The following is a 22,428-nucleotide window of genomic DNA, read 5'->3' on the forward strand; positions in this document are numbered from 1 at the left end:
CCCACCAGGCCTGCTATTTCCATTTTTAATTTTTGAATTTGCTTCTTCTCACCCATAACTTAGGAGGCAGCCTCAAAATTCAAAAGTTAAAATAGCTTTCCCCTGCGACTCTTTAAACATTTGTTCAGGTTTGGTCTAATTGGCATGTTTTGCAGTTGATTGCCTTAATAGTGGTGATGCTTTTCCAAGGTTCTGTGGATAGTGATGAGTGTAATAAAAGGTATCATGGTGGGAGAAGCTTGGGCCTGGGTCCTGGCTCTGCTAATTCCTATCCATGCAACCTCGGGCAAGTTACTTAGACTTCAGGTTTCTTATCCATAAAGTAGGATAAAAATACCTACTTCACAGGGTAATTGTGACGACAGTGCTTAGCACATGGTAGACATGACAAAAAAAAACTAGGTCCCTTTTCCTCTCCTAGCTCCATATGGAGAGCTATATGTAGCCTGACCATGTTGTATGTTACGGGCTATGGGGGAAGAGAGCATGAAACAGTCTCTTCTCCTCTCTGAACCAATATCTAAATTGTCTGCCATGTGGAACTGTTAGGGTATAGAGAGTAAGGATACAAATTTCAGAGAAGTGAAAGACTTCTGGGGAGGTGGCCCTCAAGTTGCGTCTTGAGGGGGAGAATATGGCTGCGAGGAGATTGCATGGGTAGAGGTGCAGAGGTGAGAAGGAGTTGGGAGCAGAGGAGGGGAGGACAGGCAAGTGAGCAGACATTGTAGTTCCCTTGGGGTTGAGGGGTCTCGTTGCAGAAGTGTGGGTCATGTTGTTAGAAGGTGGGAGTTAGGCCGAGTTATGATTGCATAAGAAGTTGGGCAGAGGTGTTTAGATTCAACACAGAACAACAGGAAGCTGATGTTCAGGTAACCGTGATGCCTCTCAAGTGGATTGTCTTACAGGGTGATAAGGAGAGAGGGTTTGTATGCCTTTTGTTTTCTCCAGTGTAGAGAAGTAGTTTTAAAACTTTCTAACCATGATCTGTAGCATGATAAACATTTATATCATGATCCAGTACACCCACATGTGCTTGGGGGTGTTTGTTTCATGAAATAAAAGTTTCATGACATGATAGTTACCCTTACTATGTGTACCGCACAGGCCTGACTGCGTAATTTGCAGGGTCCAGTGCAAAATGAAGATGTGAGGCCTCATGTTCAAAAAGTGCTGCTAAAAGTACTTAAATATATCTTTTTCCCCTTCTTCCTTAGGCTTTCTCCTTGATCCGTCATGATTTTTTTTTTTTTTTGCTATTTATTGTCATTCTAAGTAAAGAATTAAATTAAAATTTTTAATTAGTAATAGGAATTTTATGATTTATCTTTATATCATGTAATGTCGATTTTAAATGCAAACTGTAAGAGAATCTAACTCATGTGAAACTAACAAAATTGCTCAATTGGTATTTCTTACTTTGTACCTGTATATGCATTTTGTTCTTATCCGAAGAGTGGAAATACTGTATAAAACAAACTCAATCATTTTTATTTAACTTCTCCATATGTGTGCACTATACTAATCTTCTCTGCCTTAGGCTTTCTGGTAAGTAAGGACAAAAGAAAAGGAACCTTGGGCTGCCTTAAATTTCGCTTTCCTTCTATATTGTCATTGTCAATGTAAATGTTTGGCTAATATAGGGAAGTAAGACAAGTATGAAAGAATACGACAGGACATCCTTGGTCATTCTTATGTCTTAGAATGCCATTGCTTGCTCTCTTCCTTGGAAGCAAGTTCTGGTTTTAATGGTAAATGTGGCCTCTGGGGCTGTCAGCCCCCCTGCAGTCTCTCACCCCTTACTCAGATGAAGACATCACATGCTTAGCTTGGGAACCACAAACACGCATATTGTGCATATGTCCTCTTCTCATGAGCATGCTTTATGGTTTCATTGGACTTTACTTACAAAACACAAGTTGAAGGATAAAATTGAGAATTTCAAGACGATGTCAGCAGAGCATTAAACCAGTTGGTGGGGCCCTTCATAGCGTGGGCCCTGTGTGACCGCAAAGTCGCATGCCCAGGAAGCTGATCCTGGCACTGCATTCGATTTTCTGTTTTCTTTTCTTTTCTTAAAAATAACTCCAATAGTTAACCACTTATTAAACTGATGTTACTGTCACTAATGGCTCCTGATTGGCAGATTAGAAAAAACTGGTAAAGCAATTAAAAGCATGTAACTCCTGTGTCAGATTGTTACACCGAAATCCTGCTTCCACTGCTTGCTGTCTGTGCACTTGAGGATATCTCTGTTTCTTGTATGTAAAATATAGATAATAATAGTAACTACTTCATAAAGTTGTTATGAAAATTAAAAGAATTAACACATGTAACATGCATAGAGCAGTATTTACCATATAATAAACATCCAATAAGTATTAGCTAATCATCATAATTAATGATTATTAATATTATTGTTGTTAATTAACATCCTGCTCTATGTAAATGCTGAAGAAAAAGTGTTTCTTGACTATATCAGCATTTCCACTTATCCTAAAATAGATATTTTCTTAGGATTATCAATATTTATGTTTTGTTGTGTCTGGAAGTATATGAAATATAATAACTAAATGAAAGTTAATTTATAACACACTTAATGCAATGGAAATCTTTTAAAAATTATAGTTTAATAATAAATAATTTATCATATATATTTAAGTAAAAATAATAATTTAAAAATTTAATGACAAAATCCAATAAAAGATTACTTTTTTCTGCTTCCCCCCCAAATTAGAACAAGCAGATAATTAGCATTTCTCAATTACTTGGTAGGAAAGAAGCAACAATATCTGGAAGATACCATTCCTTAAACTTTAGGAGCCAGAATTATTCCTTTTGGAATGAAATTTTAGATGATGAATTCTAATTATAGGTAAAATGCTAGAGGAGAATGCTTTCTATCTTTTTTCTTTTTCAAAGTTTTTATATTTATTTACTTTTTAAACTGACAGATGGGATTGTATATAGTCTGTCTTTTCTTTTCTTTTCTTTTTTCTCTTTGTATTATGCTTGGAAACGACCCCCAAACTGTCTTTTCTAAAATGCAACGTACATACATTTTTGTTATAGATACAGGCCAAATCCGTAAGTCATAACACTAAATGAAAAGAGCACAGAATCTGGTGGATGCTTAATCAATATCTTTTGGAGCAACATTAAATTCAAGTGAGAAAAACTCTGGCTGACTTGTTTTGCTCTGTTTTGAATTTTCTTCCTTGAGAGTTTCATAATAAATAGTACTATTTTGTGGCTCATTTGCGTATCTCCTGGCATTAATTGAGGCTATTGAGATCTCTTTTCCCATTGATGGTTTGGCATTTCATGTTGAATTGATTTTTTCAAATTTGGTACTAAATTAATATATAGTCATTTTATATCTGAATGTTTATGTTAATTGCTGATACATGGGCATATTTGCAGATAGATGATCAGCTTAAAATGGAGTTCGACAGAATTATTTAAATGGACATAGGCTATTTTAAATAAAATTTGGAACATGATAGATATTGCAGAGAAAAATATCTTACGGAAAATTTGTTTTAATCAGCCATTTATTGACAGCCGTTCCTTGAATTGTAGACTTTATGCATAGTCAAAGCAGATATGCTAAACTGAGTACGTAGTAACTTCCATTTTATGCCAAAATGGAAGACTAACCACCAATTAAAGTTAAGTTATATCTTTAGCAAAGCATCAACTCTGATAAAAATCTGTCATCCTCTTCAAAAATTACTGCGGAGCAGATATAAACACCTGAAATGCTAAGATTCAAGAGATTTCACTTTGATTGTTAAAATAAGTAGAAACATACTAATCTGTAAACTGCCGAAAGAATTAAATTGAAAACACTCAGATTTAATGAGCGATTCGGGTATATTACCTGTGCTAATTATATTACATAAAAATAATCCAATCCCTTTGTCCAGGATGACTGATTTGCACATTTACCCTGTAAATCACTTTATCTTGAGTGAGGACCACAGTTCACAGAGTCACTAGCACCTCAGTGTCTCAGAATTAGATTAGCTCTGAAAGTGGTTGATACTTGCTTTATGTTTATACTAGTATTGACATTAAACACATTTTAAAACATTGTTAGTAGTCGAAAGTGAATATTGGAACCTTAGATTATTAAAACTGTTATTCAGTAATAATCGGGATTAATAACTAACTTTTGAAAACACATAGTTCATTTTTATTTTCATATTTGACCTATGTATTTAACCCCTTAAAAGTATATACTGTGTATATAATTTGGAAGCAAATATTTAGAGAATGATTTAATTCTTATACCTTGGGTTTATCAACTGCAGATAGATTTTGAAAATTTACAATCCTGATTTCTCTTTAGCCTCTGTTTTTTTGTTTGTTTGTTTTTTAGGTTCCTTGTATGAATTCTTAGTAGTCTTCTGAAGCTAAGAAATCTTTTATTTCTCCATGGGAAATGATTGTTAATGACGTAGCCCAGGTGTGCAAGTAGAAGGTACTTTGTTGCCTGGATGGGTGCTGCCCTCTAGGTTTCTCTTCTTGTCCTGTCCCTCCCCCACCAACCTGCAGTGGATCACCATGTTGTAATTCATTTAGGTATTTTAGCTAAGGTTCAAACTCCAATAAATATCTGTATAGCAAGAATGACCAGTAAGGAAGTTAACCGCTCCACCTACCCTTGTCGCTGGTCTCCAAGCCTCTTGGGACCTCTCTCCTTCCAGTTCTCCTCCGCAATGTCTTCCCCTGGAGTCTCCTGTAGTTTCATGCACCCTTCCTTCTGACCCTCACCCAATCTATGTTTCTCTGCTCGCTTATTTTTTCTCTCTTTCTTCTAAAATTCGTCTTTTTTGCAGAGACCTTCTGACTGGCGGCTTCTCTCATCCGCCATCTTGGCTCCTCCAGTATGTCATTTCTTTAACAGCCCAGTAATAATGCCACATTTTGTTTATCCATTCATCAGCTGATAGACATTTGGATGGTTTCCAGTTTGGGGCTATCATGAATAAGGCTTTTACAGACACTATTGTACAGGTTTTTACTTGACATATTTTTTCAATCCACTTGCATAGATATTTGGAGTGGAATTCTTACATCATAGGTCACTCAATGTATAACTTTGTGAGGAATTGCTAAACTGTTTTCAAAAGTGACTGAACCATTTATAATACCATGAGAAATGTATTAAGATTCCAATTTCTTCGCATCCTTGCCAACATTTGTTATTGTCCATAGTTTCAATTTCAGCCATCCTAGTGACTGGGAAGTGGTGTCTCAATGTGATTTTGGTTAGTAAAAAAAAAAAAAAAAAAAAAGAATGACCAGTAGATTCAGGAAATATAATTCTAGTTACATATATATTGTCCAATGAATATGATCTGTTTTGGTTTAACTTGGCCACTAGTGAATGGGAATTGTTTGAGTTTCTGCTCAAATATTTGGATTTCATGAGACATGCTTGTGCATTAGGGACATAGGTTTAGCAAGAGCTTTATGGTGCTGACATCTGTGATAAATTCATTGGAAGGCAGGAGTCAAGGGAGAGATGGGATTTAATCCCCTTTCATCCCTGCTGCCTTCCTGGCCTCAGGCCTCTGAGTTAGGTTTGGCAGGGCTGTGGTCTGTCTTTACTTCACAGCCAGTCGTAGTGAAAGAGTGGTCTGTTTATCTGGTCTTCACTTCTTCACCCCCTTTTCATACCAGAGCCAAGTGTAATCTGGTTTTCACACTCTACTAAAATTACTCTCACCCAGGCGACCCTACCGTGGGGGTGCCCAAGCTGCGAGACACTTCCATACTGATCACTCCTTCGTTGTTGACTTCCAAGTTTCCCACAGCTTCCTTGACAATCTACTCTTTTTTTCCCCCATTACCTTTTTGCTATTTCTTTTTAATCTTTTTGAGTTTCTCTTCTGCCATCCTTTGTATGTTGTTCCTAGAATTCTGTATCCAACCATCTTCTATTCTCATCCCAAGCCCTCACCCAGACCCATGACTCTATCCGTCAACTATTCTGACTGTTCCCAAGTCTGTGTCCATCTCTTAGAACTTTATCCTAATTAATAGACTTGTATTCCCAACGACTTACTGGACATTTCTATCAGGATGCTTGAAAGGGGACTCAAATCAATATTTCAGAATCAGAGCCCATCATCTCCCTTCTAACCACGCCCATTCCCTTCCTTCCATTGTGTGCACAGTCTTGATGACTAGTTCTATCAACCATGTCGACACCCAAGCCCTAAACCTGAGAATCCTCCTTCAACTATTCTCTCTCTCTCATCTCCCACATCCTGGTGGCCATGGAGTGCTGTCATCACAGCCTTTCAGTGTCTCTTGTATCCCCTCCTGTCAATCATCCTGCTGTTGCATTTATCCAGGACCTGCAGTGTGCAGTGCAGTGCCCACCCCATGGCCGGGATGGTGCTGCGTGCACACCCCTGACCCATTATAGCGAGTATTATTTCCCATCCCCTTTCTTTGAACTCTCCTGTCTACCAGCCCCACTGCTCTACCACTTTAATACATTTTGCCTTTTGTGGCTTCAGTCTTACTCACATTCCAGGCATTCTTTTTGACAGTCTGTCTCAGCTAGTCTCACTCTGATTTGGTATCTCCACTTCAGCAGTATCAGTCTAGGTGGCCTTGAGTAATAATGCTTTCCACATCTCCCCCTCCACACACCGCCTGCCATGAATCCTCACCCACTTCTATCTAGGCAACCCTACTTCCAGGACGCTCCCCGAGCCCTGTGTGCCCCACTCCCTGCTTAAAGTCCTTCACTTGCTCTTTGTCATCTTCACAATCAAGTTCACATTCTTGGTCGTATCAGACAACCTCATATCCTGCCACTCCCCAGCCCTGCAGCCTTGCTGCTGATCTGCCTAAATTCCTGGAACCCAACATGCAGTGCCTCCAAGCCTTTGCACATGTTAATCTTTCTGTCCAGAATGCCTTCCTCTGCTCTTCAGTGGCTAGTTCTGCTTGTCTTTCCATTTGCACCTTTGTCTCTCACAAGCCTTCTTTGACTGTCCTCCTCCGCCGCCCCCACCTATCTCCCTTTCTTACTTCTATGCACTCTCTTAACAGCCTGTGTAGGCTTGCTTGCTATGCTTATTATTCCGTGCTGTTGATTTTTCCATTTAACTCCCCAAGTAGATAATAAGCATCTTCAGGTCAGTGCCTAGTTCAACTTTTTTTTTTGAGATAGAGTCTTGCTTGGTCACCTGGGGTAGAGTGCAATGGCGTCATCGTAGCTCACTGCAACCTCAAACTCCTGGGTTCAGGTGATCCTCCTGCCTCAGCCTCACACACCACTGTACCTGGCTTATTTTTCTATTTTTAGTAGAGACAGGATCTCACTCTTGCTCAGGCTGGTCTTGAACTCCTGAGCTCAAGCAATCCTCCCACCTCGGCCTCCTAGAGTGCTGGGATTACAGGCGTGAGCCACCGCTCCTGGCTTAGTTCATCTTTTTATGGCTGGTGTCTGGCATGTGTCTGAGCATGAGGAGGCTCAGTAAATATTTGGATAATAAAGAATGAATGAACAAAAAAATTTTAAAGGAATATAAAAGAGTACTTGTTATCATGATACATTTTCTAGAATATAGAAGTGTGGATCTTTTATAGATTGACATATGCAAGGTTATTTGGAGGTAGTTGGACCAGCCAGAATTAAGAACAGGAACTATGAATTTTAGGCCAAGGAAGTAACTCCAAGTCACTGGAGTGGAAAGAGGTACACTTCAATTATTCTGATGAACTAAAACTAATTTGCAATGTAATTTTTGTAAGAGCACAAAATTAGAAATGAACGAGTAAAGCTATATATACTTGTTGGTTTAGGTAAACCTGCTCAGAGGCACTTTATTATTCTCAGTCCTATGTATCTAATATAGGCTTTAGAAATCATGTCAAAATTTATATAGGTTATAAAATAATTGAGCCATGAATTATGCATATTGCAAATATGTGGTTTAATCTTTGTACTCTGAATATTTTTGATTTTGATGAAAATCTAAAACACTTGTGTCTAAAAAGAATAAAATGAAAATGTAGGGATAAGAACAAAATTACTTGTGATCTGGGGAAATCAATGATAATAATCCTACTTTTGTTCTCTGTCTACACTTAAAATATTTTGTTACACATTTAAAGTTAAGCTAAAATAACTTTGGTGGTTAAAATCAATTCTATGCAAATAGTTAATAGATTTATTTATCAATTGTATAACAGATGATATTTAACACTCCTACTTAAAAAACGGAGTTGAGGAATAGAAAGAAACCAGCTATTTCAAACTGTAGTTAAGAAAACTCAGCCTGTATAAATACATGGGTAAAACTATTTTTATACAATATTATAAGTTGCCAAAGAAAAAATGACTTATTTTCTTGTTTCTATAAAGAGTTTCCATTTGACTTGATGGGATATAATGAAACATGTGGAGATTGGTGATCAGAAAACCTTTGGGTTATATAACCACTAAATTAGATGCACTCAGAACATTAGCCATCATTTGATTAGTTTTTCAGTCGTCCTTACGATGATATATTTTAACTAAGGGGGTGGTGTGAGGAGGGATATTATATAAGTTGTAACACGGATCTGAGGAGAGTTGGCTAACATCCTTTCATAAGGAAGTGTTATTACATGTGAATCTGCTCTTCGTGTCTCCCTCACTGCTTGTTAGACTTCATAAAGACTGTCTTCTACTGAGTCACCTTTCTGGAAATGCTTTCTTTGATTTTCAATAAGATGCGATGACAATAATCTATATCTATGAAGAATTATATAAAAACTCAATATATTTCACATATGAATGTAGTTCACAATAACACTAAACTAAAGAAAATTATTTTTATATCACCTTCTTACCAATTCTAATTTTTTTTCTGCCTCTGGTGACTGATGTGACACATAAAGAGTATTTCCTTATAAATAGACCTTTTTTCTTCTTAGGATATTATTTTATATATTCATTGCCATAAACTCCTTATTCCCCACAGTTCCCAGTAATCTACTGGTTTTAATGAGCTACTTTTTAAAATTAACATTTTTTTTTAAATTTGATTTAAAATTTTTCTCAGGCAGTCTCAGTAGTAAATGTTTATAGTCACATCACACTTCCTTGTTTACATATAAAGCTTCCAGTTAATAGATACCTAAGATTTCCATAAAGTATTCAGAACTGGCCATTATGATGTTATTTTTTTTTTTCTTATTTATCCTGAAAAATCTCAATCAGTTTCAAACACTAAACATGTTAAGATAAGGTTTATAATACTATTTAAGAATAATTTTTAATAATTTTGGTGAGAAACAAGAATGTTGGCTTTAAATACCGATTATCATCAATTACTTGAATGTATCATTCATTCATTATTTGGTAAATTTATTTAAGAACATTAAAGAATCGTAACATTGTCAAACTGAAATACTGATGCATTGAAACAAGGAAATGCTTTCATTTTACCTTTTCTAGTTGCAGAAAAGCTAAAAACACACAAGGATTTATTTCATGTTTCAGTAGGGGAAACAGATTCATATTTATTATGAACAACACAGTGATGATATGACTTCCCTACCTCAGCAGCTCTGCTTTCATTTTTTAGGCAGTAAAATTCATAAGGGATAAGTGAAAAATAATTGAGGGCCATTTTTATTTTTACTACAGTGTTTGTTATTGCTTCACTGTGTAATATACACTAAAATGTCATTTGTGATTCAAAGAAAAAAGATTAGAGCTGAATTTGGGTGTAGTGTGCATCCAAGCATTGAATTTGATCCTTCGTGTAGTAATTGAATGAGAGCAGTACTGTGTATCAAATTTATCCTTGCTGTTTACTTTGTTAGCAAATGGCTTTTATAACAAAGCTTTTAGGGCAGGGTAAGACTTAAAAAATTGAATCCCTTTTCTTCTAGCAGATGTGTGGGTATCTGGGGATGGTGGTGCTGTTTTGTTCCTTTTAGGGGAGTGAGAAAGAGAAATCATAACAGTTAGGGAAGGAAAACAAAAGGAAGAGGGCTCAAAGGAGGTTTTTCTGACCACAGCCTTATTAGCAGGAGGAGCGGAGGGTGTCTGAGCTGCTTGCCTTCACCCAGCAGGTATCTGCAGGAGTCAGAAAGGGGATTTGTGGTGGCTACTATACCGATGTTCTCTTTAGACCACAATTTTTGGATACATGTTGTATTAGTTTCTTATTGCTATTGTAACAAGTTATCACAAACTTCGTGGCTTAAAACAACACACAGTTATTATCTTACAGTTCTGGAGGTCACGATTCCAAAATGGGCCTCACTGGGCTAAAATCAAGGTGTTGGCAGGGCTGTGTTCCTTCTGGAAGCTCTAGGGAAGAATTTGCATCTTTGCCTTTTCCAGTTTCTAGAGTTGCCTGCATTCCTTGGCTTATGGCCATTCCATTTTCAAAGCCAGCAATGGCAGCTCAAGTCCTTTTTTATGCTTTATCACTCTGACTCTGAGGCTCCTACCTCTCTCTTTCACTTGCAAGGACCCTTGTGATTATATCAGGTCCACACAAATAATCCAGGATTATTCGCTATCTCCAGGTCAGCTGATTAGCAAGCTTAATTCCATCTGCAACCTTAACTCCCCTTCTCCATGTAATGTAATGTACTCACAGCTTCCGAGGATTATTAGCATGTGGACATCTTTAGGGGGCCATTATTCTGCCTACCACGCAACATAGTTTGTTGATCCCTGTGTAGGTTGTACTCCAGTCTTCTTTCTCTTCAAATCTCTTTGCACCCCTCCCGTCTCCCCATCTAAATGCTAAACTGCCAAGTGTGGCCAGATTGGGGCAAAAACCCTGTAAGAACATGAAAAATTAATGCACAGGGCTAGTAGCTTTTAAGTTGTTGCCTCCTTTTTTTCTATCTTAATACAGCAAATATTTTTGAGTGTACACTCTTCATTTTTCTGACAAATACCTTCTGAACACCCTCTATGTGCTGAGCACTGTTAAGTCTTGGGGGAGAGCAGTGAACAATATGGACATACTACCTGCTTTCTTGGAGCTTATGCTTTGGCGGAAACTGATCAACATTAAATTGACAAAAAACTCAAAAATATCACCTGGCAATAAGGGCTAAGCAAAGAATCAAAACAGGGCAATATGAATGAGTGAGTGGCTATTGGAGTTGGAATGAGGAGGGTTTCCTGAGATCTGATGGACAAGGAGTAGCCAACATGCGAAAAAGGGAGAAAGAACATTCCAGGCAGAGTCTAAGAAGGACAAAGCCATAAGATAGGAATGAGTTTCCTTCTGGGGAACGGAATGAAGGTCCATGGAGCTGGAGTTTAATGTGCAAGGGAAAAGGGATATGAAATGTGGTCCAAAGAGGAGTTAAGTGCCAGATCACATCTCTGCAAGCCATGGTAAGGAACTTGGATTCTGTATGGGATGGAATGACATTGGAGAGTTTTTAAGCTGTGGAATGAGTTAAATATTTTAAAAATAATCTGTTAATAACATTTGGCTGTTGTGTGGAGGATGATTATAGAATAGCAAGAGTGGAAGAAGAGGAAAACTAATATGTAAACTATTGCAATAGCCCATCCAACAGATAATAGTGATTAGATCAAGTTGATAATGGACATGGAAATAAATGAATAAATTTGGGATATATTTAAAAAGGAGATTGAATTGACAAGATTTAACAATGGAACTGATATAGGGAGTGAGGAAAGGAAGGAAATAAGGATAATTCCCACATTTTGAGATTGAGTAGCAATTCCCCATTTCCTGGCATGGGGAATGTGGGATGAGCAGTTTAGGCTGGGGAGACAGAGTTCTGTTTTGACCATGTTAAGGCTGAGATGCCTGTTAGACATCCAAGGTGAGATGTCGAGTTAGGCAATTAAGTAAGTATATATGCTTTGTGATCTATGAAGAGGTTGGGGCTGAAGACATACATTAGGGAGTCATTGACACATTGGTGGTATTCAAATGTGGTCTTGATGAGATTGCCTAGCAGGAAGAATGTGTAGATAGAAAAGTAGACCACAGTGCAGGTCTGGTGTGGTCCAACACTTAGAAGTTGAACAGAGGAGGATGGGTTGTCCAAGGAGACTTAGAAGAAGCTGCTGGTGATGCTGGTGAAATGAGGAGACTGAAATGGGGAGAGAGAGAGAGAGAGAAGGGATGAGAGACAAGAGGAGTAGAGAAATATCTTACCTATATTAAAAGTTGCTAAGAGATAAAATAAATGAGAACATAAAGATGATCATTATGGTCATTGATAGTTTTGATAAGAGCAGTCCCTGCAGGGCACTGCTGTAGAAGATGGATTAGAAAGAGTGGGGGAAAGTGTGGGGGTGAGGATGAGACAGTGTCTCCAGATAGCTAAGCACTGGGTGCTCTGCTAGGGCAGGACATTCCAAGATGATGCACCATTCCATTATTACTTTATCCAAGAACCTACTTTTCCTACCTATATAAGTTTGCTTCTATATGGTGAATAGGCATTTTATTATTATACTTACTGTGTGCAATTAATTTTAGAGGAAGCAAAATTGCCAAAATTCAGACAAGAAATTTCATGAGCAGTTGAAAATTATGCTAATGCTCACTAAAAGGGGACTTAAAAGAACTCTTGAATATGTACACACCAAAAGTTCACAGATGGTAAGTCGATGGCAAAAAGGGTCACTTACCTGTTGACACTGGTTATGGAGTAAGACTAAATTCCTATTTCTATGAAAATCTTGAGTGACACTAAAACTGCTTCTGTGTCTCATTGGATGCTAAAGTACCACTGTAGGTGATATGTAACCTTTGTGAGTTGTGGTTAGATTGTCTGACGTTGCTATAGCAATAACTGTATAATCATTGCACATAATAATTGCTATTATTACCTAAATCCACCAAATTACTGTGCAAGTTTAAATTAGCAGTAATAATAAAGGGAAAGTGATAAGGTTTTGAAGTGCTTGAATAATATTGCCCTTGATAAAAATGTAATACTTCTGCAATTTTCTTATGGAATCTGTCCTTGCAAGCAGTTGTTTTAAATTTTCAATGTTTTATCTTTGGCTTCTTCCATAGAATGTGTCTTCAGTTGCTTTTTACCATGGCATTGTCAGAAGAAGAACGTATATCATTCAGATTCTTTTCTCTTATGGTTTGGCATTGTTGGCAATTCTTTGGTGTCAAGTGATTTTAATTTTATGATTTAAGGCCTGATTTACTTTTGAACATTTACATTGGCCCACTGATCTTGGCCCTGGATGAAGTATATACACAAACAATTTCTATTACAAATAATACTTCTAGACATTGCCAAACGTTTCATGTTTATATAATGCTTTGTATTGTTAGTTCAGTTTAACAAACATCTCAAAGCCTGTTATGAGGCTGACATTGTGCTAGTCATAGGACTTACAAAGACAAATATTGTGGTCTATGTCTGAAGGAGCTTGTGGTCTATCAGGAAAAGGGACAGAATTGGTAAAAGAAACTGAAAAAATTAAGAGTGACTCATGAATAGGCGAAATATGTGAGATAGAGGAGTGCATGGGAGGAAGTTGTGGGTTCTGTTTGGTTGGGTGGTTAAGGGATAAGATTGGAGGCACTTTTTATAGAGATGTTGACAGCTGAAAAGGACTTGAACCATGAGCACGACCCCCAATGGGTGGCCAGCCAGGACCAGGGCGGAAGTGGTGGGATGGGACATGAGATAGCACAGCAGTACCATGACCTACAAGGTCTTTGGTCCTGACTGCACACAGGATGCTATTGAAGTCACTCCATGTGAGGAAAAGGGCGTGTGGTAAAGCGGAGTTGAGGGGGCACCAATGGAGTGAAGAGTCATTGCATTCAAGCCAGGAGGGTAGAATGGCCCATCAGTTGGGTTTTGAAGCTACTTTGATGGTGAGATACAGGATGGGGAGATACATGGGTTGATGAGGTTTCCTTTCAAATGAGGTAGAAGAAGCATTCAAAGAAGAGGCTGAGGACATATTTGAGTTAATTGTATTGAAACCAGGATGCCAGTGTGGCCTGGGGACCATTTTGGAAGGGAGGGTTAACTACCGGGCAGAGTGGGTAAGGAACAGGGGTGTCAGGGGCATAGAGCAGGAGGGGGTCAGCACAAGAGAAAGAGGTGACCCAGGGGACTTGTCTTTAGTCTTATATTTCAGTCCACATTAACTAAAGCCTTGTATGTAGTGCACCATGCTTACTCTTGGAAAACAAGGACTCTCAAGGCAGGAGAGGAGCTACAGGGTGTGAATGTGGAACGATAAAGAGCCTGTGGCTCTGCGATCTCTCCCCACGAGATGCTGCCTGTTTCCCAGAGTGACTATTACGCTGTGGGTCATAATATGTATTTACCAATCGATTAAATGAATAAAATCTACTCTATGCATTAAAAATTCCTGTTTTTCATTATTCAGTATTGTTCATTAATTAAAGTATGGGACCACTACATGCAGCAGTTTATGTTTTCAAGTAACATTTAATGGCATAGGAAATGTTCATGATATGGTTTCTTTATTTTGGAGATAGGCGTGGCATCATCCTAGCTCACAGCAACCTCAAACTCCTGGGCTCAAGCAATCCTTCTGCCTCAGCCTCCCGAGTAGCTAGGACTACAGGCATGTGCCACCATGCCCGGCTAATTTTTTCTATATATTTTTAGTTGTCCAGCTAATTTTTCTATTTTTAGTAGAGGCGAGTCTTGCTCTTGCTCAGGCTGATCTCGAACTCCTGACCTTGAGTGATCCTCCCGCCTTGGCCTTCCAGAGTGCTTAGGACTACAGGCGTGAGCCACCAGGCCTGGCTCCATGATATGGTTTTAAAGGAAAAAATTACTTTTAAAATTATATGTATGTATAATAAGGTCCCAGTTATATGAATGTGTGTGTGTATCTTTGAGAGACAGAGACAGAGACAGAGAAAGAGAGGAAAAGAGTTGTCAAAATATTAGTGATGGCTGTCTCTGGGCCATGTGTTAGAAGGACATTTATTTTCTTCATCTTCCAAGTTTTCTAAAATACATATGTATTATGTAAACCATTTATGATCAAAAATGCTATTTAAAATATTTTTTCTCTAAAATAATTATTCTACCTTTAATTTTATATAACATTTATAGTAAAAATTAGAATCCTAGTAGGCCTTCTCCTGTCACAAAATCACTTTCTAGCTGTTCTCCCTCTTTTTTTTTGGTCACTGTTTATTCCTGTCAATTCCTTTCTGATTTTCATGTCTTGCTCTGTGCTGCTAATGGAGATGGCTTAAATATCTCGGTTCACTGATGAACAAAATCCTCCCCCTACACCCAAGGCAAACGTTTTTATCTTTGTGTTCTCTCTCTGTGTCACCGTACACAGTGTTGAGCATTGCTGATTTGTGTCTTTGCTGTTTATGTCCTCATGGTTGCCATTTTCTATTCCGGTGCCCTTTCGATTTTATATTTGTTATTATTGATTGTATTCTTCTTCTCTGGTGGAATGCCTATTCTAAAACACATCTGCAAACAATTCATAGCTCTGCTCAGATACAGTTAAACATTTCATTGAATGTGAGTATGAAGACTATATTCCTTTGCTATCTACAGATTTCTCTTTGTAGTCTCTTTGTAAGCAAGTACAACATTTGGATGCAAAAATGTCATCCAAAAAATCATGTACGTAAGTCATAACTGTAGTCTGTTGAGTCCAGCATCCGACTATGATTGTTGTCTTCTATAAGGTAATTTCAGAAGGTAGAAATGAATGTTAAACATACCTCCATCCTTTCTTTCCTTCCTTCCTTCCTTTCTCACCTGGCTGTATCTTCTCGGCTTCCATAGCACTCTGCTATGGTCCTTACTATAGCACTTGCCTCAGTGCACCTTATTGGTGATGTATTTATCTCTGTCTCCTCATTGTACTGCAGGCAACTTGAGGGGACAGCCCACATCTCATTCATATCTTAGGCTGTCCCATTGTCTCATATTGTGCCTTATATAATTGGTCCTCAACAAATGTAAAAATATATTTTACGTTTAATTATGAGTGACTTCATAACTTTAGCAATATAGAGTGTTATTATGTGAAATGTGTTAAATAATTGTGCTCTGGGAAATAAGCTTCCATTAGAGAAGTAGAGAGGGTTTTAAGACAAAAGATAAAAACATAGTTTCTAGACTTTAGGGGTAATCAAATACTGCAATAGATTACCAGGGAAGGAGGTAAAATCTCCATCCTTGGAGAGCCTTAGAAGTTGGACAGGGAAAACATCTGTGAGGGTGGCTGAAGCGCCGAACCTACCTTGAGGCAAGTAGATAGCCAGAATGATAAATGGTCCTGTGGTTCTTTGATTACTTGGCCTGGAGAAGGGAAGGCTGAGGGGAGACATTAAAATGACTTCAAATATGGAAAACAGCTATTATTGTTTTCCAGAGGAAAGCAAGTTGAAGGAACTTAACCTAAAGTCTTAGAGATTTAGGTTACATTTTATAGTTAGGGATTTAAAGTCATAGGTTGTGAAAATCTCATGGAAATCTGCATAATAAATGGTATTGATCTTTTTGTAAGATGTGAAAAGGCAACTTTATGATTCTGTTGCATTAAAAATTTTTTTTATAATACTCTAAACAGAGAGAATTATTCCAATACATTATATCGAATATATGGCATTCTTTTGGGTCAGGCAAATTTCTGAAAGTAGTATTTTAAAGCACCAAGAATCATCATTGTTTCATGGATAGGAGGGGAGACCTGAGAAAATAGTTGTGAAATTCTTCCCACCTCAGTAGCTGTACAGGCTGTTACTAAATCAATAGCCAAAGGGTGAACAGGAATTTCTCCAGAGCCTTGTATTCTGAGATATCAGCCTTGTTCTGACAACTGAATCTTTTCTCAATCAAGATGTAGAAGAACTGGGGGGTGGGGAATGGGACTACAAAAATCCTATCACTAAAAAGGAAACCTGAACACCTATTAAAAAATGATCAATAGGTATTTGATTGTAATTTCAGCATTCAGCCACAAGATGTCACAATTGGATTTTGATTTTCACTGTGTATTTGTCTCAACAGATGAAGGCATTTTCAAAGCTGGCGCAGAGAGGTCTGAAATGCGAGGGGCAGCAGAAGTCCATGAAGATGAAGACACTCAGGTTGAGGTTCCAGTTGATCAGGTACTCTCCATGCCTTTAAAATATGCATAAACCAATTATTCCTGTTTTTATTTCAAGTTTGTGTCATCAGCTACATACTGTTCCTGTACCTATGTTAGTTAAACCCTCTCAGGTGCCATGTGGCTGATAGAACTTAAAAATATAACAAAAAGCACCCTTCAGTCCTTCCTAGTATTCCTAAAGAGAACAGCCATTTGAACTGAGTCTGTTTTCAAATATAGAAAATGGCATATCTTTGAAAACTGGCACTGAACAGCAAGATGGGATGGAGTTAGGTATAAGACAAGATGAAAAAAGTTTGATACAAAAGAGTATTGGCTTGGGGTTTTTATCTAGGAAAAAAGTCCTTCTCCATGTAGAAAAACATTTTTTTTAAATGCCGTGATATTCTCTCCTTTAGGGTCCTTGAAATTGTTGTGGTTGGAATTTGTTTTTCATAAAGAAACTGCTTATATAAATGTAACTCAAATATTTGCTAGGTGTGTATTGATTTTCTTTCTTTGGCCAGTGTCCCACTGTACTTTTAGGAGTGTTTGTGCATGTGTACACGCACACACTTATGTGTGCTTATAGAAGGGACTCAGTAGTGTTAATTCTGGCTAAATGATGCAAGAAAGAAAAGTCAGTCATGCTTTTTTAAATAGATTTCAACAAGCTTCCTTGCAATTCTCAGCGGAGGGCTGGAATTTAGAGAGGAGGGGGAAATGATAATTCCAGACACAAGGGAATGGGAGAAGTCACTAGGAATCGCCACTTGTCCTCTGACCATTATGTGATATTTCCTTTTCTAAAAGCAAATTTCACAATCTGGCAAATTCCGTAGATGATCTTCTCAATTGTATTTGTCTTAACAGTGCAGCAGGGAAATTGCTGCTTGATTATTCCACAGGCATTTTCTGCAAGTATTGCCTTCCTGATGAAAAGCCTAACATGCTAAAAATCACGCAGATTTCAAAAATCCAATTTACTATCCAGGATTAGCTATAACTAATAATTTTTCATAAACTCCAGTTATAGGTATTTTTTCCCGAGGGAAAATGGAATTTTAAGTCTTCTGTGAAGCTATAATTAAATATTACACTTTAAGACAAAGAAGAGTAATCATCATGTATGCACAAAACCGAATAGCTGCAGAAACCAAGACTAATTTATATTCTAAAGTCAAAATGCCAAATATTAAGAGAAAATCATAGCATTATTAGCAAAAGAGAAATCTCTCTGTTAATCACTTATTAAACAACCTGCAAATCTGTAAGAGATATTCCTTTACTTGTAAGTTTGATGAGCATAAGGCGGGGAGAGTTGAGAGGGAGAACTGATATCTGATAATACTTGAGCAGCCTTGGGTACGTGTTTGCAGAGCTTGATTTCTTATTGGGCTTGTGAGTGCTAGCTTATGAAATGCAAGGATGCAAAGAGATACTGACAAACAGGTTGCTAAAGCCTGGGCAATGTCAACAAATTGATGTCAGCTTGAAAGAAATAAAGCCAGATAATGACAGGTCAGAATTACTTTCTTCTTTGACTCTTTTGGTTATAGTGTTGAGATTGTCTAGTAGTTCATTTTATTGGTATGAGGTGCTTACAAAGTCAGGTCTTAGAGCCATTCTCTCTGTGTTCTGGTGACCTGTGCTCTACATCCTAAGCAGCTATGTTATCAATATCACGAAAAACTGAGAGTGTGGAGAAATTAGCTTGAAGGCCATTAGCTGTATTATAGTAAGAATAGCTCTGAGGACATGCCCCAATGGTGATGTGAGTTAAACAGTAGCTACTGAGTGCCAGGCACTAGACTAGGCATTTTTATCTCATATAATTGTGAAGACGACTCTGTAAGATAGGTCTTACCATCCCCATTTTATATTTATGAAATATATAACTTGCCCAAGATTGAACCATTAAGTGGAGGAAGTAGGACTTGAGTGCAATCTGTCTGTCTAACTTCAAAGCAGAGGAGTGATCTGGGGGGCAGAGTATTAAATGAAAAGAAAAAAAGCCAATGATTAACTCAAGGAAGAAAAAAAATATTCCTAAATGAGAAAGGAAATGTAGTAGACATCATATACTACTTGACTCAGCTATGAAAGCTATTTACATACATTCTGTTGTGTGCCATTAGCTAACTTCTTTGGACTGGTTTCCTATCATCTAAATGGTCTATGTTGTAATATTAGTCAAAGGGCCTTGAAGAAGCGTGTGTGGGGGTGTGTTTGTATGTAAATATCATGTACAAATTGGCCAAGCTTTTCCGTTCCTGAAAAGCATATTACGTTTTAGAAGTCAATATCACGGCCTCTGTCGGAAGGTAGTTCTTCATGGATCTCTTGTCTTTCTGCACACCTTGTGAGCAGAGGCACGTCTTTGTTCTGGATTACCTTTTCAAGGATGTTTGTATAGTGAATGGCCTTGAAAGACAGAGCGTGACTTCATCTTGAGCAATCATTCTCAGCTGGAGGGGACTGTGCCTCCAAAGGGCTATTTGGTAATTTCTGGGAACCTTTGGTTGTCATAACTAGGGGAGTGCTGCTGGCATCTAGTAGGTCGTGGCCAGGGATGCTGCTAAATAACTTGTAATGCTCATGACAATCCTCACAACAAAAAATTATCCAGCCCAAAATGTCAGTGCTGAGATTGAGAAACCCTGCTCTGGGGCAAAGGCCTGGTTTATTTATTGTCCAGTTTAATGAAGATAATGTCTCCCTATGATACAAAGCCTCAGGCAGGTTTACTCCTTACTCACTGTAAAAGATTCGATGCCATTGAATTGTACACTTAAGAGTGGTTAAAATGGTAAATTTTATGTAATGTATATTTTATCACAATACAAATATTTGAAAAAAATTTGGGTTCCCTAAGTTTGAGGCTCTTTCCCTGAATTACAAACCACTGTGTCTATCACCTAGCCTTCCCTTGTCATTGTGGGAATGGGGTCTTGGGTGCAAATGCTGATATTCTGGCTACTGCTACTGCAGTGAACAATAAAGTCCTTTGTCTCTGACCCAGTTTCATGTCTTCTGCCAGCATCCACCAAACTGTGGCAGGCTAACTAACTAACTCTTGCTAGTAGGGTACAAGTTCAGACCTTTCACAGTGCTTGATAGCCTCTACTGGTACCGTTCAGCATGTGTGTTTCCATGTGTGCATGCAGGTGTATTCGCAAGTGTGTGTGTTATGGAGCATTGTGAACTAATTTCAGCTAAGACTCTGAGCTCATTCCAATGTCCAGACTCTTTCCATTAGTTAGAGACAAATCAGTGATGATGGACCTAGTACTACTTCCAAACCAATGAGGAAACTGAAGAATGTTCACATTTTTAAATGTATTTGAGGAGGCCAGAACAAATACGTTTTCCTAGGGGAGAATTTAGATCTAATAAGAATAAAGTACTCTTTTAAAAATTACTTGTTTTTTTCATGCACATTCCAAATTCATCTGAGGTTGGCCACGAGCAGTGGAGCAAGTGCCTGATTAGCTAATACCTGTGATTACACCCTGACACTGATGACCCATGTGTCGATATGCTCCATTTATAAAATGATGCTTTTCTAAGCGAAGAAGCCAAGAAGTGAGCCTGCTCCATTTTAGTTAAGTAAACAGCCCCTAGTAATTAAGGATCAGGCAAGAGAATCCACCATGTCAGAAACAGAGGCAAATAACTATTAAAAAAATCAAATAAACAATTGTATTTTGGATTTTGTTTCATTTGACAGAAGAGAGCAGAAGATGAGGATAGTAACTTTAGAATGGTTTTGGATTGTTTCATTGCTTTTCCCATCAGTTTGTAGGTGATTTTGAGTAGTAAAATAATTAGAATGGCAAAATGTTTTTATGCTAAGTAGTTTCATTAAATGGCATTTCAGCCAACATCATGAACATTGGAGCAGTGAAATTTTTTATAATTGGAGTTTGTAATACATGCTATTTTCTTATTTATTTTAAATTTACTTTTTAATCAAAGTTATACACATATTTTTAAAAGTTAACCAGTTCAACAAGGATTATAACAAAAATCATAACCCCGCATTCTACTCCTCCCTACCTTAATTCCTGTTCCCCAGAGGTAACTGATTTGAACTAATTTAGCTGTTTCCCATGGAATGCACTGCTATATTTCTAAAACTAGCCCCCACCGTCATTTTAATACCTCTGAGGTGCTCAGTTCTTACAAGTAATGGCATGTCATAGTTTAATTGGCACTTAAAAAAATCTTTTATTTTTAAAGGTACATAAAATAATAGTGATCCCTTTAATTGGCACCTCAAATTTAATAAAACAAATCTCTTGATTTTATTTTTCAAATTTAGATATTATTTATTAGTTTTGTATGTGATAACTATAGAAGATGATTATTTAGATGTCTTACCAAACCCTCCCCCTCACCAAAACAAGGCCACATGCACACACACATGCCTTTCCCCTTCTTTTTTCCTTTCACTGTAATTTTATAATATTTTTGGCTAAGTTAATAGTATATCTGTACATTATTCTCACTATGTAAGCATTATTCTTAAGTTCTCTAGTTACATTTCCTTTCTTGTGTAATTCTTTTTTTCCTCCTCCCTAGGTTACTACTTGCCTATTTTTTTTCATTTGCGTTGTTTTCTTTGTATCTGCTACCAAGCCATCTCCAAACTCTGCCAGTACTGTTGATCTTCTCTTGGTACATGCAGACACATCCAGGGATGATGAAATCTTAATGTTATCTTTTTCTCAACCAACCCCACCCCCCAGCCACCTGCCTCAAGCTAGTGAGCTGTTCTCTAATCTGATTTTCAGGGTTATTCTAGTATTTTTCCTCACCATTATTTTGAGAATTGTCTTTGCTTCTCCAGCGGATGGATCCTCTATCTCTTGGATTCCATGTCTTCCTCTTTCTCAGTTACTTCTTCATTTTTTGTGGAACTCAACTCCAGTTGCCTCCAGAGAAAAGCTTCATGGGAGGCACATTTGTTTGAGTCTTTGCATGTTTGAAAATGTCTTTTTTTCTTTACTCAAATATGACTGTAAGTGTGGCTAGGTATAAATTCTAGGTTCAATATAGCTCTTAGAGTTTTGAGCATTGCTCAATTTTCCTTCCCATCTAGAATGGCAGTTGAGAAGTTGGATGCTATTCTGTTTCTTCATACATAACCCTTTCGCCCTCTCTGGAAGCTGGTGGACTCTTTTCTTTGTTCCTGGTGTTCTGAAAATTTCCTATTATGCGCCTTGGTGTAGATCTTTTTGCTTATTGGACTGGGTATTCAGTGGGCTTTTTTATTCTTAAAATGTTTGTTTTTAATTTGGAAAAAATTATGA

General features: G+C 37.7%; 1 protein-coding gene across 1 annotated transcript in view; it reads left to right on the forward strand.

Moving 5' to 3' along the window:
* Positions 1-22,428, forward strand: part of DCDC2 (doublecortin domain containing 2) — a 186,535-nt gene that overhangs the window by 126,007 nt on the left and 38,100 nt on the right. The window contains exon 8 of the mRNA XM_012638575.1: positions 17,032-17,132. Within this exon, the coding sequence (XP_012494029.1) occupies positions 17,032-17,132 (101 nt within the window). The remainder of the gene's footprint in view (positions 1-17,031; positions 17,133-22,428) is intronic.

Source organism: Propithecus coquereli, unplaced genomic scaffold (assembly GCF_000956105.1).
Source record: "Propithecus coquereli isolate 6110/MARCELLA unplaced genomic scaffold, Pcoq_1.0 Scaffold131, whole genome shotgun sequence".
Lineage (NCBI taxonomy): Eukaryota > Metazoa > Chordata > Mammalia > Primates > Indriidae > Propithecus > Propithecus coquereli.